Here is a 22,237-nt window from a genome sequence, read left to right on the forward strand (position 1 = left end):
ATAACTGAAATCATCCAATGTTTTAGATGCAAAAACATGCTGGGCAGGTATGAACAACAAGATTCACAGATGGTCCCAGAGTTATGTTGGTGCCACTTACCAAGTCTAAGACCTTGCAAAATGTCAGCCGTGGTATTAGATTACTAAAGCCTCAGAACAAATGTCATGCACTAACTAATGAATTTGTTTCTGATGCTACTATAATTTTACATTGTCCCAGCTGCTTCATTTTGGGTTAGAATTTGAAAGCAGAATATGTGCTTGGTGATCTTTTTTCATCTTCTCTCTATAAATATTTTTGCTGTGCTCCCCATCACTCCAACACTAAGGTTTCTACACTGACATTTGATTTAGCCATCATATTACTGTCATCTTTAAGGAGTGAAGGCTGTGCTCTGCTTGTCTGACTCAGTGGTGACCTTTATGTCTACCTTTATCCCTCCTGAGCTCAGTGGCAATGAACTGGTTAAACTCCTCCTCTCCTTTCTCCCATTCAGCTACACCTCCAGGAGCTGGCTCTAGACCAGTGGAGCATGAGAACCAGGGCGACTTGGACATAAAATAATGATTGTGGACGCCGGGTGACATGGAAGCAAGTAGTTCTGATGGAAATAAAAGTCTGCTTGAGGCCTGCGTTGCAAAGTCCAGCCAAGTGACTGAAGTGGAGGGGTACTGACTCTTGTGAACTGGACTGGTTTCTGCTTGGCTTAACGAGGCCAGTGTGAGATGCACTCCAAGCTGATCAAAATAAACCAATGAGGAAGCATTAGTCACACAGCTAATTATGCCTTTAGCGGTGTGGAGAGCTATCTTGATGCCAGAGCAGAGCTCAGCTGGTACGTCACATCCAAATTTACAAGGTGTCTTCACACAGACTTCCAACTTTAATCAAGTGCTTGCCTCAGTGGAACATTTCTGTGGGTGTGTGTAAGTAGGAATGTTAACAGGTGTTTTATTCTTTTGGAAATAAGAAGGCATCATGTCATTATCATGTCATCTGGTTTTGTTAAAAATCAGTTCCGTCGCAAGTGGACCACAATAGGTTTTTTGCCTTTTTGTGCCATCCATTTGCCTTTTTAAAGCATCGCATGGATTCAATTCTTTAAGATGTCAATAAACTTCTCAACCAATCAAGTCAAAACATAATGTAAAGAAAGAGGATTTCCTTTTCACCGCAATGCATATTGATGGTTGTTAAGACCTCTAAAGCTGACATTCATGGTTTCATGTCACTTACCTATAGCTGCCACATTGGCTGGAAATAACTAGAAAAGCATGTATACATGTTTTTAGGGTACACATATCAGCAAACAATATACCAGTCGGATAACAATTGTAAAACTGTAAATGGTTGCATTCTATTCTCTTGAAAAATAAAGCACCTGAAGCACATAACAGCACAGCAAGTACAGTGCTGATTAATTAGACTTTATTGCAATCCAGAAGCACAAACACTGATAAGATTTTCCCAGCTGGCTCCAAGTGTACTGTTCTGAGAGGCAAAACGGGTGGGAGGATTTGGTCACCATTAGCCCAGTAATGGAATCCGTCGGAGAGGCATGAGAATCATTCAAAGACAAGCACACTTTCGCTCGAATGACCATTGTGATCGTTTCAAACACACACCTTCAGTGTGTATTGAAGGCAACAAAGAAACAGCAAAGGCTGTGAAGTTGTGGCAGGCGCAGACAGGTGCTGCATCCTTATGGTGGGAGAGACTGATGCACTGAGACTGATGTTGGAGGAGAACTGTCAAGCAACCCCCAACCTTTAGACAGAGTGGAGATAGCAGGAGAGGGACTAGGATGGCAGCGAAGGGAGGTGAGGTGAGGTGATAAGGTCACCGACAAAACCTATGGCCCAGTTTTGGCCACACAAGATGTTTGCCATCCACAGGTTTCCAATCCCAACATTGCTGCAGACCACATTCTGCTAATTGGTTTATGCTGCTACAGACTAACACACACACAGATCCTTTGCTACGTCACACCCAAAGGCCTGATAGTCTGTGAAGACAAACAAATGCGGCGTGTAATAAATATATACAGGGATACTTTGGTTTCATTAAGCCCTGGTTTTCATGACAATTTTTTTTTTACATATTTTTGGTAAAAATGTTACCCCGTTATTTGTGTCTCGGTTATCGTATGGCCATACAACAAACTAATACCGTGCGTTGGTGACACACTGTCTGTGCTTTTAAAAAATATATAAAAAATTTAGTACAACTCCAAAAAAAGCCACTGTTGGAAAGAAACAAGGTTGCAAAATCCAGCACTTTAATAAAGAACGTGAGAAACACTTTTGAAAATAAGACAGAAAACAAAGCAAAGTATGAAGGTGACATCCGATTGGTTGTCACTTTGATTGGATTGGATTTCTTATGTGAGGAGCTGCTTTAATTTCCATACAATCGAGTCTTCAATGGACCTTTAGGAACAGACTACCAAAGAAATAAAGTTGTCTGCCAAAGATAATTTCAAGCTCTCATTGAACCATTATCAGTAGAGCAATGACTTTGGACTGTCTCGAGTGATAACTTTTAATGTTTCTTCCCAACAGCAAAGATCTGTTGAAGACCTACTAACACCGAGTTAGTTCGAGGTTCAGACGCATGTTCGTCAAACTAATAATAATAATAACTGCTATAGCAGCCGCAACATTAATACGGCCACAACGACAACTCTTGCTGACCTACTGCCCTCGGTAATGGCACCATTCCCAAAATATGTGGGCTCTATTGATAACCCCACTAACAACTTTAACGACGCCCTGCGCGAAACCATTGATAACATAGCACTGCTAAAGTTAAAAAAGGCTCCAAAAAAGCGCACCCCGTGGTTTACAGAAGAAACTAGAGCTCAGAAATTATTATGCAGAAAGCTGGAACGCAAATGGCGCACGACTAAACTTGAGGTGCACCATCAAGCATGGAGTGATGGTTTAATAACTTATAAACGCATGCTTACCTTAGCTAAAGCTAATTATTACTCAAATCTCATCCACCGTAATAAAAACGATCCTAAATTTTTGTTTAGTACGGTAGCATTGCTAACCCAACAAGGGACTCCTTCCAGTAGCTCCACCCACTCAGCTGATGACTTTATGCAATTCTTTAGTAAGAAAATTGAAGTCATTAGAAAGGAGATTAAAGACAATGCGTCCCAGCTACAACGGGGTTCTATTAACACTGACACGATTGTATATACGGCGGATACTGCCCTCCAAAATAGTTTCTCTCGTTTTGAGGAAATAACATTAGAGGAATTGTTACAACGTGTAAATGGAATAAAACAAACAACATGTTTACTTGACCCTCTTCCTGGGAAACTGATCAAGGAGCTCTTTGTATTATTAGGTCCATCAGTGCTAAATATTATAAACTTATCACTTTCCTCGGGCACTGTTCCCCTAGCATTCAAAAAAGCGGTTATTCATCCTCTTCTTAAAAGACCTAACCTCGATCCTGACCTCATGGTAAACTACCGACCGGTGTCTCACCTTCCCTTTATTTCAAAAATCCTCGAAAAAATTGTTGCGTAGCAGTTAAATGAACACTTAGCGTCTAACAATCTGTGTGAAACCTTTCAATCCGGTTTCAGGGCAAATCACTCGACGGAGACAGCCCTCGCAAAAATGACTAATGATCTATTGCTAACGATGGATTCTGATGCGTCATCTATGTTGCTGCTCCTCGATCTTAGCGCTGCTTTCGATACTGTCGATCATAATATTTTATTAGAACGTATCAAAACACGAATTGGTATGTCAGACTTAGCCCTGTCTTGGTTTAACTCTTATCTTACTGATAGGATGCAGTGTGTCTCCCATAACAATGTGACCTCGGACTACGTTAAGGTAACGTGTGGAGTTCCCCAGGGTTCGGTCCTTGGCCCTGCACTCTTCAGCATCTATATGCTGCCGCTAGGTGACATCATACGCAAATACGGTGTTAGCTTTCACTGTTATGCTGATGACACCCAACTCTACATGCCCCTAAAGCTGACCAACATGCCGGATTGTAGTCAGCTGGAGGCGTGTCTTAATGAAATTAAACAATGGATGTCCGCTAACTTTTTGCAACTCAACGCCAAAAAAACGGAAATGCTGATTATCGGTCCTGCTAGACACCGAACTCTATTTAATAATACAACTCTAACATTTGACAACCAAACAATTAAACAAGGCGACACGGTAAAGAATCTGGGTATTATCTTCGACCCAACTCTCTCCTTTGAGGCACACATTAAAAGCGTTACTAAAACGGCCTTCTTTCATCTCCGCAATATCGCTAAAATTCGCTCCATTCTGTCCACTAAAGACGCTGAGATCATTATCCATGCGTTTGTTACGTCTCGCCTCGACTACTGTAACGTATTATTTTCGGGTCTCCCCATGTCTAGCATTAAAAGATTACAGTTGGTACAAAATGCGGCTGCTAGACTTTTGACAAGAACAAGAAAGTTTGATCACATTACGCCTGTACTGGCTCACCTGCACTGGCTTCCTGTGAACTTAAGATGTGACTTTAAGGTTTTACTACTTACGTATAAAATACTACACGGTCTAGCTCCATCCTATCTTGCCGATTGTATTGTACCATATGTCCCGGCAAGAAATCTACGTTCAAAGGACTCCGGCTTATTAGTGATTCCCAAAGCCCAAAAAAAGTCTGCGGGCTGTAGAGCTTTTTCATTTCGGGCTCCAGTACTCTGGAATGCCCTCCCGGTAACAGTTCGAGATGCTACCTCAGTAGAAGCATTTAAGTCTCACCTTAAAACTCATTTGTATACTCTAGCCTTTAAATAGACTCCCTTTTTAGACCAGTTGATCTGCCGTTTCTTTTCTTTTTCTTCTATGTCCCACTCTCCTTTGTGGAGGGAGTCCGGTCCGATCCGGTGGCCATGTACTGCTCGCCTGTGTATCGGCTGGGACATCTCTGCGCTGCTGATCAGCTTCCGCTTGGGATGGTTTCCTGCTGGCTCCGCTGTGAACGGGACTCTCGCTGCTGTGTTGGATCCGCTTTGGACTGGGCTCTCGCGACTGTGTTGGATCCATTATGGATTGATCTTTCACAGTATCATGTTCTCATATGTTCTCATAGTCATCAGTATCATCAGTATCACAGTATCATGTTCTCATAGTCATCATTGTCACCGACGTCCCACTGGGTCATTATTGTCACCGATGTCCCACTGGGTGTGAGTTTTCCTTGCCCTTATGTGGGCCTACCGAGGATGTCGTAGTGGTTTGTGCAGCCCTTTGAGACACTAGTGATTTAGGGCTATATAAGTAAACATTGATTGATTGATTGATTGAGTTAAAGGTAGCGATGGGTAATATGGATCACTGTTGTCGCTGTCCCCCACTTCCTGTCAGGCTACTGATTTTTGTGAAACGACAGTATTTTTTTGGATTATTGACCTCGATTTCGGATAAGGGAAAAACTCTTGATTGCTTTTTTGGCAAAAGACTCCTTCATGATGTTGGTGCTTTTTCGATCCCCAATCGGCTTGTTCTCTCTAGGGACAGAGCTAAGCCACTGGCAAGCTCACGGAGCTAAGTCATTAGCAAGCAACCCACGGCTTGACTGGTCAGTGCCAGCATGCCCTCCAAGAAGAACCCACAATCAAAAGAAGTCGAGGAAATTTAAAAACCCCTAATGCAGCAAAAACAGCTCCTTGATCTCCTGTAGGAGGTTAAATGGCTGAGGCTTCAGAATAAGGACAACGATCAGGGAATCTAAGATCTGGAGCAACGAGTGAACGATCTGGAGCAGTTTTCTCTCGTCAACGATGTGGTGATCAGCGGGCTGGAGGTGAAGCCGCGCAGCAAGGACAGACAACGGCAACATCAGTGAACAAGATGATGGTTAAACGTAGTAGAAGGTAACAACATTCCTGCAAACTAAAGCAATAACAGTGGGCCAGCAGTGCATTGAGGCATGTCACCCGTTGCCCAAAAGAACAAACAAAAAAACAGTGGTGATATGAAGTTTGTGAGCAGAAAAGACTAAATTGCACCAGTAAGGCTAGTGCATAAACTGAAAGGGACAAATGTGTACATAAATGAACATCCAACCAAAAGGAGTGTTGACATTGTCAAAAAAGAAAGACACTTGAGAAAACAAGGACAAATAAAACACACCTGGGTATCAAACTGTAAAATATTACTTAAATTAAATTTCTGACGGTAGGAGGAAGTTTTGGTTGTGAAAAGAAATGAGGACTTGGGCATCACTGGCAGTACTCAACCCATATTGGAATTGGAAACGTTTTGCAACGTGGGACATGGAAGTCTGGATTTGGAAAATATATAGATCCAGACAAAAACTTCCAAAGGTATTTTGAATGATAGGACTAGAGACAAACACCAAATTAAAAACAATAGACCTGCTTCTTTACTTCCACAATTTTCTAAAATCGTCAAAAAATTATTCAACAACAGATAGGCCAGTTTCATTAATAAAAGTGGAACACTTGCAGAGAACCAAAAAGGATACAGAGCTAACATTTCAACATTAATGGCATTAATCTAAATAACAAAGGAAAAAAAAATCAATAAATAGTAAACAGTGTGCAGCGGGCAGTATTTATGGATCTTACAAACGCATTTGACAAAATCATAATTTATTGATTAATAAATTAGAATAATATGAAATCAGAGGGCTGGTCTTAAACTGGATAGTAAATTACTTAACCAACAGGAAGCAATTTGTGAAAATAGGTGATCGTATGTCAAAAGGACTGGAGATATATTGTGGCGTACTCCATGGATCTATACGGAAATCAAAATTGTTCCAACTTTATATTAACGATATTTGAAATGTTACAAAGGACTTAAAGTTAGTACTATTTGCCGACTACTTGGCTGTGTTTTGTTTAGGGTTAAGAACCTCTGCCTTACAGGTAACGTTGGTGCACGCTCCATTATGTGGCATTGAAGTGCAATCCCCCATTCACGTCACGTGGGGGCCTATCCACCAAACATGATCGTTATTGTCATCAGCGCTCGCCGTTTGTTGGCAGTTACGTAAAACATCCATCCATCCATTTTCTACCGCTTATTCCCTTTCGGGGTCACGGGGGGCGCTGGCGCCTATCTCAGCTACAATCGGGCGGAAGGCAGGGTACACCCTGGACAAGTCGCCACCTCATCGCAGGGCCAACACAGATAGACAGACAACATTCACACTCACATTCACACACTAGGGCCAATTTAGTGTCGCCAATTAACCTATCCCCAGGTGCATGTCTTTGGAAGTGGGAGGAAGCCGGAGTACCCGGAGGGAACCCACTTATTCACGGGGAGAACATGCAAACTCCACACAGAAAGATCCCGAGCCTGGGATTGAACCCAGGACTGCAGGACCTTCGTATTGTGAGGCAGACGCACTAACCCCTCTTCCACCATATATATATATATATAAATATATATATATATATATATATATATATATATATATATATATATATATATATATATATATTTATATATATATATAAATACCTCTGAACAAGTTTTTACAGTAATCACAAGAGACTCTATGCCAGGAAAAAGGGATTGAGGCCTTGCATCTATAAGGTTTCCTATTTGAGTTTTTTTCTCTCAGGAGTTCACCGGAAACAACACTGCTAGGTGTTAATTGACGGGCTTCTTGGGAGACATGTCCACATCTCTGTTTTGCCTCACGGGGAGAACATGCAAACTCCACACAGAAAGATCCCGAGCCTGGATTTGAACCCAGGACTGCAGGAACTTCGTATTGTGAGGCAGACGCACTAACCCCTCTGCCACCGTGAAGCCCTTACGTAAAACAGATGCGACAAATGTTTGTTTACTTTCAAGATGCCGTTGTTGGCTTTTATTTTCTTTCACCTGTCTACATCAAGAATGAAACAGACCTTTTTGTTGTTATTTCTGAAGCGCATCATTGACGCGTGTCCCCTTTGAAAGAAATGCATCAGTGCAACTGCGACGATACAGGATTATGCCGCCTCAACACTGAAGCAGGAACGAAGCACAACGCAGAGAAGGATTCAAACACTTTAAAGACAGAGTCACGCTATTGTTCACCGTCAAGACAGGAAATCATAAACTTAAACCATTTACCTTATATAAATCAGGATAATTTAATTATATTATTTTGAAAAAAAGTGCAAAAAGAAGTTCAATATAATGCGTTCAGAAATAATGTAATTGGGATTTTATGGACCCCAACAACTGTGTTATATCAAGCTTTGAGGATATGTATACCCTAAAAACATGTATTTATATATATATATATATATACAGTATATATATATATATATATAATATATATATATATATATATATATATATATATATATATATATATATATATATATATAGCTTATATTTGCACACTATTGCCTTGTGATACACCAAAAATCTGGCCGCTGAAAAAATACTCTGCCCACCAAAACCACACAAATGTTGTAGCTCGCACACAGATGACGTAAAAGTCGCTATCATGTCGCATTCAGGTTGCATTTTTGTTTATACTGCAGTCACATTTGAAAAAAATCCGATTCCAATGGTATTCGAACTACCTCCTGATGTGGCCCAAATCTGATGCAAAACAATCAGATTTGAAGCATATTGGTGCGTTTGGACTGGAAAAAAAATATGTCACGTGAGAGGAAAAAATTCAGATTTGGTGTGCAGAGTAAACGGGGCCACAAAGTTGATGCAAATATAGTTCCATGGCTCTGTGGATACAATTGTTTCTTTAAAATCCCCTTTGCCACGATTGTTTGTCAAATAAAGAAAAAAAATGTTAATGCCACAACATGGTTGACGCGCAGTCCACATTTTCCTTTGCTACGTTAGACCTGAGTTTCTTGCATGTCCGACCACAGTCCACACATCAACCAGCATGTTGTTGCTTTCACAATTGCCAGTGTGTCGGAGGAAGGCAGCGGGTTAAGAATTTACCAAGTAATGTTTTCTATTTTTTTCTGCTTCGAAAGCAGTGGTTCTTAACGGCGTGGCAAAGTTGAGAGAGTGGCCGTGCCCCCAATCTGAAGGTTACTGGTTCAATCCCCACCTTCAACCATCCTAGTCACGTCCATTGTGTCCTTGAGCAAGACACTTCACGCTTGCTCCTGATGGGTCCTGGTTAGCACCTTGCATGGCAGCTCCCACCATCAGTGTGTGAATGTGTGAATGTGGAAATACTGTCAAAGCGCTTTGGGCTCCTTAAAAAGGGGTAGAAAACCGCTATACAAGTACAACCATTTACCATTTACCATTTAACCTGAGTTAAGCACCTTGGGGTTCGGTGAGTCGGTCTCAGGGGTTCGGCAGAGCCTCCACTGCGGAGGTCATCGTGTAAATAAAAACTTCTCCCTATCGGCGTATCATAGATATCCAAAACAATGTTCCATATGCGTGAGCAAACGCAAAAACTCCTTGAGCATTCAGTGGAACACATTTGAGCGACATCAGACGTGCACATGCACTGTGGCCACACCATCCGCACACCTGTCCCAAACTTGACTAAATTACAACCTGAGATAGGCTCCAGCAACCCCAACCACCCCACCCCTGCGAACCCGAAAGGGACAAGCGGTACAAAATGGATGGATGGATGGATGGATGTTTTATTATTATAATCAAATGACAGCAGTCACTTGCAAAATATTATTTTCCAATATAAGTGTTTTGGCCCACTTACAATGACAATCATGAAAAATGTTTTTTTTTTTATGAGCTGTGATCTAATATTGTATGTCTGGGTGGAAAACGAAGAAAAGGAAAAAATGTTGTTTTGAAAATGACATGAGTGGCACTTGCCAAAGTGAAGCCACGCATATCTGAACTGGTCTCACAAAGGCAACAGCAGAAATTACTGACTTGCAGGTGTGTAATGTGTTGCGAGTTCATGCACTGTGTTGGTTTTGTTCATTGAACAAGGTGATGTCCATACACGGTTTATTTTGTGCACTAGTAAAAAAAAACATATAACTTTGTCTTGAATTTGAAAAAATAAACACATTTTATTTTTCACTAAAGAAGGGTTCGGTGAATGACACTTGTGGGGTTCAACAAGGTTAATAACCACTGTCTTAAAGGATAAATAACATCAGAACCACCTTTTAGTCCGTAGTTTAGTATTACACTGCTACAACCACAATGATAATATATATTGGTATATTAAATTCATTATTATTGTCTTTGTAAAGGCAGATTTTTAGACACACATGTTGTGACTGCATCTCATTGGCTGTTGTTTTGGCCAATGAGACAAGCAGTCTTTCCTCTATGGCTCGGGAGACATAATGATTGACACACTGCACTAATATTCTATATAGAAGAAAACAAATTACTTTTTTTTCTTTTTGAGAAATCCTCACATGCTGTATAATAGATATCACTGATAGACAGGTTAGTTAAATCTTGAGATGTATTTTTCGCTCCACATCTTTGCAGATATTGCATCCAACCCATCCTCTGATGTTTTGTCTCTTGCGGAGCTTTCACAGACCTGCCCGCACAGACCCACATGTAATCACACAACCGTAAAAATACACCTAATCGCTGGAACTCTCACGCAAGGCGAGGGCACTACTGCAGACATATTGAGGCATTTGCAAGTAGGCTCTAAAAACACACCAAGAAAACATGCACAACATCTACCTCAATCAGTCTGATTTGTTTGTTTCCTCCTAAGCATTTGAGGATTCTTCAAGGAGGGGAAAAAAACTTTGTATAATCAAGTCAATTATGTCATTCAATCAAGAAAATCATTTTGAGCCCTTTCTCAGAATGATTGATTGCAAAGTCGTGCTGTATATTTGCTTGCAGAGTTCTATTGTGCAAATAAACCATCCAGGCCACGCGAGGTCCTTCCAAGCATCCTCAACAGAAAAGGAGCCAAACAAAGTCATCCACCTTGCTCTCTTCCAGCCGAGAAAACAACACTTGGCTTTGGAGGGGAGGGGAGCTGGTTGCATACTGGGTCTGAACCAAAAATAACTGTTTCCATTATTTCATAACAGCTCTTTTGTCTCCTTCAGGACACGCTGCATTATATGCCCATGAAAAATCCATCCTCACTGAAACTGTTTAAACTCAAGGTCAAGTGCTGATGTTACAGAGACTGTATCAGTGGAAGGTGACCTTGACTGAAGTGGAATATGACATGAGGGAAATGGATCTCCACTCAGTGTGAGGAAATTATCTGTGAAATGCTGCCACTGTATCAAAGCCTGTTTGTGTGTGTGTCTGTAATGTGTGTGTGTGGCATGTCCTTGTATTAAAGGGCGTGCAAATATGCCTCACTCAGCTCGGGGTATTGGTCCTGAGAATAGTGTGCATAAAGTGCTGCACCACACAGCAACTAAAATCTCCACACAAGTATTTTTATGAATTGAGTGGGCTTTTAATTAAGAGCACACAGCAAGTCACAAAACAGTGCATTTGGTTTCCCTACTCTCCTTTTTTCGACAAAAATACTTCAAACCTACAGTCTTTGTAGATTTCCTCGGTTAACACAAACATTGCGCATTAATAACTAGTCCGTTGTGTGTACCCAAACAATTAAATGGAATTAATTAGTGACTGAAGATGTTCACAGACTCAAGTGTATTGTGAGCGGAGCAGGCTCCAAGTGGACTTGGGAGGCCAGATCTGATCAATCTAAGTCTTATGTATATTCACAAATTTTTAAGTGAAGTTTTCTTTGTAAAAACTAGCATGATTATATTTTTTTTAATCTGGGATTGGAGACGGTACTCTTGTTTACAGAGTAGCTGAAAAATAGCTTCCCCGACTTGAAAGAGCAGCAGCTGCCACTGGTATATAACCTGTGTTACATTGTGCAATAATAACAATTATGAAAATAAAGCAAAACGATATAACCAAAATATGTCAATACTAAATACTAATAACAGACTAGTTTTAAAATGTATGTACAATATTTTAGCAATAATATATATACATATATACATATATATATATATATATATATATATATATATATATATATATACACACACACACACACACACACACACACACACCCTCTTTGTGTCTTTTTACGCATTGAAATCACAAAGGACGTGCGTTCCAATTTTTATTTTTTTTGTTTTTACCGACCCTGCCTTCTCTTGGTCAAAACTTTTGCGGTTTGCTTGATTTGTTTCATCGGTTATCGTTTTCCGCCAGTGTTTTTTTTTTTGGGGTTATATTTGCCGAGTCAAATTTATGTCCCCGTTTATTGCGTTTTTATTGGTCGACTTCAAAGTAATGAACTTTCAGATACAATTTCTTAAATTTTGATTCGCCGAAAGTTTTATCAATCACAAATAATGCATTTGCCGGTATTATTGTTTTCGTATGGCGAGCAATAAACCCAAGAAGCGAAGCTTCAATGAAAATTTGCTTCAGGAGCCATTTTTCAGCAAATGGATCAGTTATGAAGATGGAGAGATGTTTTGCACACCATGTAACATCTAGCCTCACCAGGCACCAAGAAACATCTTGTTACACCTTTCCTGCTTGTCGGCTCCCAGATCGTGGTCGGGGAGCGCGGGGGAGATGTTCCCTCCATGGTTGATATATTGTAACACCCTTCACTTGACCCAGCAGTGGGTCCCTACAGATTTGCTCTTGGCTAATAATGATGAGGCCGTTGATTCGTATTAGCTCTTTATTTATGTTTTCCACAAAGCCAACTAGATATCCTCCATGCTGATTAAAGTCCTGCACACATACTTGTCAACCTTCCCAATTTTTCCGGGAGACTCCCAAATTTCAGTGCCCCTCCCGAAAATCTCCCGGGACAACCATTCTCTCGAATTTCTCCCGATTTCCATCCGGACATCGATATTAGGGGCGTGCCTTAAAGGCACTGCCTTTAACGTCCTCTATGACCTGTAGTCACGTCCGTTTTTCCTACATGTCGGCCCAGTCGCATAATATATGCATCTTTTACAGTCACACATAAGTGAGTGCAAGGCATAATTGATCAACAGCCATACAGGTCACACAGAGGGTGGCCGTATAAACAACTTTATCACTGTTACAAATATGCGCCACACTGTAAACCCACACCAAACAAGAATGAGAAAAACAGTTCTGGAGAACATCCGCACCGTAACACAACATAAACACAACAGAACAAATACCCAGGATCCCTTGCAGCACTAACTCTTCCGGGACGCTACAATATACACCCCCACTAACACCAAACCCCGCCCCCCTACTCACTTACACACGTCACTCACCCAACATACCGCCATTCTTAAAGGAGCACACACACACATATATGTTACTCTCACACCAATCGGTTCACTAGTTGGCCGAATCGGCTGGAAAGCAGTCGAGCAGCATTTTTGGCGTGCTGAAAAGAGCAGGGGAGGCAAGAAAAGATAGTGTTAATAGCTAGTTGCGGACTGTGTATTACTTGGCCAAAGAGAACCTCCCCTTGTAGAAGTTCCCAAGCCTGATTGAGCTGCAAAAGTCCAATGGTGCCAGCATACCGGCAGCTTATGGCCATCACGAAGCCAGAGATGAAATGCTAGACGCATTGAGTGCCACCTTTTTAAATGGCATTGCAGCCAACTTGCAAATTTCTAAGTGTGTTGGTATTATTTGCCATGAAAGTGTAGATGTGTCGGTTTTCAAACGACTGATGATCTACCTACAGGTGAGAATAATCATTTACATTTGTCATATGCATGTATGCCCGGCAATACATTATCATCACTTAATGACCGAAGCTAAAAACGTTTTACACTTTTATACTGAAATAAATACACGTACAACTTATTAAATAAAATATAGAAATACATACCTGCAGCGGTAAAGTTTAGATCCATTAAGGAAAGAAGAAAGTGAATGAATGTTTAGAACTGAATAGATTTGCATAAAAGTTTTTCCTTTGGTATTTTTTTTTTATTAATTAAATAACGTTAATGACAACCTTTTTCCAAAACACAATATAGAATGTGAGATACAACAAGATAATGCATACTTTTATCATCTGTTTTCAAAACGCTTTCAAAAAAGTAGCACCCCAAAAATTTAATGTGGGACCCCATTTGTATGACTTGATGGGGTCCCAGGGACGCCTTCAAGAAAATTCCTAGCGCCAAAAATTATGCAAATTATTGATGACTTTTAATTTAACATGCTCCCACCATCACATGTACATTTCAAGCTGGGGAAAACCCTGTGGTCGATGTGAAAAAATACAAGCAGACCATTGTTTTGTGTGACACGAAAGTTACTTCTTATGGCAAAATGTGTTCGGATTATGTATGAGTTGCTCTTCGTCTGACCGTTTGAAAGGAATTACTAACAAACTGAGGTACCATTGTACCAATTTTCAGTCATTTTTGTCCTGATAAACAGGCCAAACAACGGCCGAGTGGTTAGCATCTTGGTCGTACAGTACCGGTTTGAATCTCTTTTAGGGTCAGGGGTGGAATTACCATTAGGCAAACAGGCAGTTGCTTGGAACCACTTTTAAGGGTCCCCAAAATATCAGATGAATAACAATCTCTCATTCAAACACAGCAACCATCAGTCTCACACTTCCAGCATTCACAATAACAGCCCTAAGCATCACATCAGGTCCGCATGCGCTAACAAAATAATAATATTCGAAAAATGTCTCTACTTTTCCCCACCAGACACACACTTCCAACATACACTATAATAGCGCTAACCATCACATCCGGTCCAACTGTGCCAACTAAATAATGATCTTTGAAAAATGGATTACAGTATATTAAATTATGATTTGTGTTCCTATCATTTAAATTAAAAAAACTGGGTGCCGCTTACCTCACATTTATCTGCAGCTTGCATGGTAGTTTCTAACAACATAGTAATGCACCATGTTGTTTTTGTTATGTGGAAGACCCCGTCAACTAGGTTTGCCTTGGGCCCCTAAATAACTAAAAATGCACCTGGTTCGGGTATCTCTCTCTGTGGGGTTTGCATGTTCTCCCCATGCATGTGTGGGGTTTCTCCGGGTACAGTGGTTTTCCTCCCAAATTCCAAAAACAAATGCACATCAGATTAATGGGAGACAATATTGTTCATAGGTGTAAATATAAATGTGAGCGCAAATTGTCATTGTCTATTTTTGTGCTGCAATTTGCTGGCGACCAGTTTTGCGTGTACCCCGCCTTTTGCCTAAAGTTAGTTGGGATAGTATCCAGCTTACCCACAAAACCTTATGAAGACAAGCAGTATAAAAAATGAAAAGATTTATGTTAACCACTTTCTCAAGCTTTTATGGTCAGTATGTGACAACAACCTTAATGCAAGACAAAGTACAGACATTGACGATATCTTGCAACAATCTTTAGTGGTTATTAAAACAAAAACAAAAGCAGCCTTACCTTCCCAAACTGTTCAAAATACTGCTTCACATCTTCCACTACTGTATTGGCTGAAAGGCCACCAACAAATATTTTCTTTGTTCTTGTGACCATCTGAAAGGGGGAAAAAAAATTGAGGTTAGCGTGATAAAACGTTGAATGCATCCCACGACACCTTTAATGAGGACACATCTGATGAAGACGCATGAATGGCTTGAATGCAAACACAAAATAAGAGTTTCCAACTGCTATTTGGGATTCTGTATTCGTAACAAGCAAGGTCACAAGGCTGAACATTTTGACAGGAGAAAACAGAATAAACACAGTTCTGTGATTTTTGTTGTTTTTCTCCCAAAAGACATCTTGCTCATCCTCACAAAGTTTTGTCAAACTTCAGGCAGAAATCATTTGCTTGCAACAAAACAACTAATGAGTGCTGCAATGTGGAATCAGGGTGCATAAAAGCCTCATTTAATTCCAAACAGCAACAATATAAAGGATTATTACCCACAGCATCAAAAAGGGCAAAAACATCACTGCTGATGAGTTCATGCTAAATTTAGATCATCTTACACATTCAATAATAACTAAAAAAATCTGGGCATGGACAACCACATTGTATCCTACTTAATGGGAACAATAGGGGGGTCGATGCGGTAAGAGCCAGGGGGATTTTCTTTTTGAATGCTTGAATGATACACAAACCTCTAGCAAGGTGGCAGCAGTGCTCGAATTAATAATCAGGAAATATAACAAAGAACACATAGCCCTTGGGTTTAATGTAAATGTGGTTGGTAATGGGGATATACAATAAACTGTTATTTGGTAGAATAAGCTCTTTATTTTGGAGCAAGTGCTAGTCAACAACCAGCTTGACACATATACACAAATACATATATATCATTAGGTTATTAAATATATTTAAATGAAAATAAATACGAACATTAAGAATTACATCAGAAGAGATGTTAAAAAAAGCAATCAGGTTTCATTAATGGGACCATCAAATGACATTTTAGTTAAAAGACATGTCTATCCAGAACAAACATTCAACTAAACCAAGTCATATATCAAAATACAGTGGTACCTCGGTTTTCGTATACCATAGTTTTTATGATTCTGTGTTTGTCTTAAACATTGCCATGGTATTCTTACACTGTCTTAGTTGTTGTACGGCCAAACAATAGTAAGAAAATAGTAATTTTGCGAGCATATAGGCCTGGGTGGATATTCGATAAGTCAATTATCAAAAGGTAAAGGAAAATAAACTTGATAACTTTTCCAACGTTGATAACCGCCATGCACATGTGTGTTTGCGGAATTTAAGAACATTCACTCTTTCCATCGATTTCATCAGCTGCGAGCGTTTTTACCATAGCAGAATGAAAAGAAGCGTGTGAACCTTCTAGTCATTCATTAAGTGCATTTTGTCTTGGTGCAGAGAGGCGGAGTTATTAGGATCACACAGTGCAACAAATTAACCTGTGACAAACACAGTCCCGTGTTGAACAAAATGATCGCAAAACGAAATACCATCGCTCGGACTGGTAATATTTTGAATATTATGGTTTTAAACCAGTGGTCTCAAACATGCGACCCGCGGGCCAATTGCGGCCCGCGAGACGTTATTATGCGGCCATCGCTTTGATATGACAATTTAATGTTGGTGCGGCCCGCGAGTTTAATATGAAAGGCGCTTGAAAGCGTCATACTTGCCAACGTCTCCAATTTTACCGGGAGACCCCTGAATTTCAGGGCACCAATTCTCTCAAAGCCCCTGTCAATTTTTACCATATCAACAATATTCAGGGCCTTTAACGCCCCCTACATCTTGAACTGACAGCGTGCAAGCCCAGTTGTACGTTGGATCTGGCCACGTGAGACGCACGTGTGTGATTGCAAGATATATTTGATCAACAGCTACACACGTCACACCAAGGGTGGCCGTAAAAAAACTTTTAACACTGTTATAAATATGTGCCACACAGTGAACCCACACCAAACAAGAATGACAAACACATTTCGGGAGAACATCCGCATTGTAACACAACATAAACACACCAGAACAATTACCCAGAATCCTATGCAGACCTAAGTCTTCTGGGCTACAATATACACACTCCTGCTACCACCAACCCCCCATACCCCCACCCTCCCTACTTGCGTCGGTTGAGGTGTTGTATATTGTAGCCCTGCAAGGTGTTCGGGGTATTTGTTCTCTCTCATTATTGTTTGGTGTGGGTTCACAGTGTGGCACATATTTGTAACAGTATTAAAAAAAATGTTTACGGCCACCCTGAGTGTGACGTGTATGGCTGTTAACCAAGTACGACTTGCAGCCACTGACATTGTTCTGCACAAGTCTCACACAACACAATACAGAGCCGGCACATTGGTTGTGTGACGTAAAAGCGTGCACGATGACATGTAGTGGCGCAGTAGTCGTCTTTTGGGGGTGCGCGGACCCCTGGAGGTACTTGAAGGTATGCCAAGGGACAAGTGAGATTTATTAAAAACATTCTGAAAAACAGCAGCAATTCATAAATCCTTTATACATATGTTTATTGAATAATACTTCAATGAAGTATGAATGTAAGTTCATAAACTGTGGAAAAATAATACAACAATCTAACATTCAGTGTTGACAGCTAGACTTTTTGTGGACATGTTCCATAAATATTGATGTTAAAGATGTATTTCTTTGTGAAGAAATGTTTACAATGAAGTTCATGAATCCAGATGGATCTCTAATACAATCCCCAAAGAGGGCAATTTAAGTTGATGATTACTTCTATGTGTAGAAATCTTTATTTATAATTGAATCACTTGTTTATTTTTCAACAAGTGTTTTACTTATTTGTATATCTTTTTTCCAAATAGTTCAAGAAAGACCACTACAAATGAGCAATATTTTGCACTGTTTAATAAATCAGAAACTGATGACATAGTGCTGTATTTTACTTCTTTATCTCTTTTTTTTTTTTTTTTTGTCAAAAATGCTTTGCTCTGATTAGGGGGTACTTGAATTGAAAAAAATTTCACAGGGGGTACATCACTGAAAAAAGGTTGGGAACCACTGTTGTAGAGGACGTTAAAGGCAGTGCAGTCATGGCAGCCCTTAATAATGTCAGCCGGGTGAAAATTGGGAAAAATTCGGGAGAATGGTTGCACAGGTAGATTGTCGGGATGTGCACTGAAATTCAGGAGTCTCCCGGAAAAATCGTGAGGGTAGGCAAGTATGTTGCTAGGGTGGGAAAGCCATTCATAGAAGGTGAATCCATTAAAAAGTGCATGTTAGATTTTTTTTAAGAAATCTTTTCTTGCGGCCCAGCCTCACCCAGTTTCTGCATCCAGTGGCCCCCAGGCAAATTGAGTTTGAGACCCCTGTTTTAAACCTTTGGAATAGGGCTGGGCGATATATCGATATACTCGATATATCACGGGTTCTATATTGTGATATTCGAGTATACGTTCTCACACAGTTCATTTTAGCAACTAGCATTACACTGCAGGTTCTTCCCACTCCTTCTTGTCTCTCCTTCTCACAGACAGCAAGCACACCTTCTTACATACGTCACATACGTATACGCCCTCGCGGAGCAGGGGGGTAGCAGCATGGGTAATGTTAGCTGTCATACTAGCGGAGTGGTAATACGAGAGAAAGAAGGTGCAAATATGGTAACAAATGAAGGAATAATTCATTCCCAAGAAAAACAGCAGGGGGTCCATCATCTGGGGGTGGTTTGGCTTCAAGTGGGAATATGTCGAACAGACAACCGTAATTTGTCAAGTGTCGGGCAAAAGTGTTGCTACAAGAAGTACCATTACTGGTAATATGTAGCATCATTTGAAAAGTAACCTGCTAGAGAATGAAGGGTGCTTGAAACTACGCATGTCAACATCTCCATTCGGTGCCACACGCCCACACCCTCAAAATGCCGAGGCAAACATTTCCAGAACAACACCGTATGAAAAAAACTACTCAACAACAAAAGTAGATAATGTCCGCAGTAACCTACCACATAGCGAAGGACGAACACTATTTGATTTCCTAATTCACAGCTCATTTTTATTTGACAGTTATTGAAATATCTTTTGTGACATCATGCACAAAAGTGCACTTTATTTGTTTTAAACTTTTGTAGTAGCATTCTGTACAAAAAGTGCACCTCAATTTAGTGTTGTTTTGATAGTCATCTTAGTGACATTATGCACAGAAGTGCACTATTAGCTTGTTTTAAAATGTCTCTGACAATCTTGCACTTTCTGTTTTGGAAATCACATGAATGTTTGTGCCACTTTTTAATAACTGTTTAATAAATACAGTTTTGGTCAATTGACTTAGTTGTTATTTCGCTCTCTGAATGAAAGTTTAAAATGAGCATATATTAATGCAGTATGAACAAGAATTTTTTAATGTAGACACATAGAATCATCATACTGCTGTGATTATATGCATCAAGTGTTAATTCAAGGCTAAGGCAAAATATCGAGATATATATCGTGTATCGCGATATGGCCTAAAAATATTGAGATATTAAAAAAAGGCCATATCACCAGGCCCTACTTTGGAACAAAGTGAGACCATCAACACAGAGGAGCCCGTTTGCTGAATATGCTCAAGAGTGGTGCCAACAAAAAGTGCAAACATGACAAACTTGCATGCCCACTTTAAACACAACTACCCGACTCAGTATTCCCAAGGTCAGTACAAAATAAACAGCGCAAAATGGTTCACAACATAACAACGTCAAATAAATGTTGCCTTTTAATATTCTGAAAAGCTAGCATTTCAAAAAACGCTGCAAACATTTGACGGATGTTTGTCATGTTGTCATGTCATATGGTGTTCCTCCTCGGAATCAGCCAAGCAATTTTCTTTTTTGCCTATGACCTGTTACTACATCTGCTAATATTGTCATGTTTATATTGTTACTCTGCACGTTTGTTTACGAAGGTCCTAACTTGATTGTCAGTTAAGTAATGTACAACTCTACCTATGCCTACATTATCAATATTAAACTGCAATGTTGTTTGTCGACACTTTATTCAGCCATTTCATGTATTGTTTTGGTTGTGTATATTTAATGGTTCCCCAACCCCACTTTACCAGAGACAGAACCTAATGTGTTGCTTTTGGTTGCTATTTTTATTCAAATAGAAAATGTTGCTAACAGAGAGAGTAAATAAAAAAAAAAATTGGTTTGTTTTATTGAACTTTTAGACTTAAAAGTTTACATTCCAATTACAATGATAAAATATATGACAAATACAAGTGTATTGCATTTAAAAGGGTATACTTGCATTATTATATACTGCCATTACATTAATAGTTGATATGGTCTGAAAATAATGTTGACAATAATAATGTTTATTGGCAATAATTTGCAGGTTTTCTTATTGCCCAGCAAAATGTGATATTGGCCCAGGCCTACCTGTATATTATATATACACATCCTAAGTGTAGGTGACTGACTCTATATGCTTTTTTATTGACTACAACTGCAAAATAAGTCACCATGGGGCCCAAGAAAGTTGCAGGTACCAGCACTTTGACAAAGAAATTGAGAAACACTGTTGAATTCTTGAAATATGTTGTGGTGAAGTACAAAGGTGGCAAAAATTTACAGTAAGTGAAATGCTCAAATAAATAAGAGCTTGGCATACTGTTCTTCTTGTAGCTGTTTTTCTTTTTAAATGACTTATTTAAGTCGGCACAGTTCCTGATTGATGAATTGGGCAATTAATTGGTAATCCAAATAACTAAAAAAGGACCAAACCAAGAGAGCCCAACGGTAAAAGGAAACTAGCTTGATCAAAACGCTGACCGAAACACTTTCAATGCATGGAAGAGGGTTAACAGAGAGGAAAAGAAGCAAGATTCAGCTCGTGCTGAAGTCACCATCTGTCAAGGGCTTTCCAGGTGCACTTACATCTCAAAGGCGCACAACCTGCAGATAGGAACACAGGCTCCCACGCATAAGTCCTCTTGTTACATGTTGTCGTCATCTTCCTTCCGTGCTTCTCATATAACTAAAACACCATGGTTGAGTCTATAACATCAGCGTTCATCCAGATGTTGTTGAAAGTATGCAGGTTCAAATTCATGTTTGTTGTCTGTTGAGTAGTTGATTAGTTGAGTAGTATATGTTATATCATGGCCATACAGGCCATGTTGTCAGGTAGGAACCAAGATTCTTAATTGGATCTTGACCTGTTATAAATGAACCCTTGTATGTTTCCAATTAAATCAAGTAAATATGTGTAAAGACTAGCAGAGGGTGACGCTATTGATTGCTCAAAGAGGTGTGATTACATACTACTGCCTTCAGAGAAAATGACCATAAGAAAACGACCTTAGGTCTGGCTTAACATTAGCAATCTTAATCACTAGTTCCCGAAGGTTGAGCTTCCTCATACCGAAGCTAATGGCTACCAACTTCTGTATCCTCCTTTGTGATGTATCAACATGTCAAATGATCAACTGGCTGGTTTTGGGTTGTACACAAGAATAGACCCAGCAGCTGCATTACCCTCCCCTCCCCTACTCCTTGCCAACATCATCCCTCAGGCCTTGGGGGTTATCAGCCTTGGATGCCACCGCCGGCAACCCCAGGCCAGACAGCTGCTGATAAGCTGGCTATGTGAGTATTTATCAACATCACTCACTTTTATCTTTGCAAATCAAGGTAAAATAAAGAAATAGATAAATAAACACGCCAATGTTCATCTCTGCTCACTCCTCTACATCAGCTGTTTCCCTCACGGCAAGCCCAGTCCCTGGTCATATTTCTATCTTGTTCTATCAAACCCGTTTCGACCTGTCAAGTTTTCAGCCTTGTCTGTCTCTCGAGAAGCTGATGGTATTGCTGACTCTC

The 22,237-nt window shown here is 40.0% G+C and overlaps 1 protein-coding gene across 2 annotated transcripts in view; it reads right to left on the reverse strand.

Moving 5' to 3' along the window:
• The window catches only part of LOC133551262 (RNA-binding protein Musashi homolog 2-like), a 230,429-nt gene that overhangs the window by 11,454 nt on the left and 196,738 nt on the right, over positions 1-22,237 (reverse strand). For both annotated transcript variants that reach the window (XM_061897778.1, XM_061897777.1), the window contains one exon: positions 15,381-15,473. In XM_061897778.1, coding sequence (XP_061753762.1) covers positions 15,381-15,473 — 93 coding nt within the window. The remainder of the gene's footprint in view (positions 1-15,380; positions 15,474-22,237) is intronic.

This window comes from Nerophis ophidion, linkage group LG04, assembly GCF_033978795.1.
Source record: "Nerophis ophidion isolate RoL-2023_Sa linkage group LG04, RoL_Noph_v1.0, whole genome shotgun sequence".
Classification (NCBI taxonomy): Eukaryota; Metazoa; Chordata; class Actinopteri; order Syngnathiformes; family Syngnathidae; genus Nerophis; species Nerophis ophidion.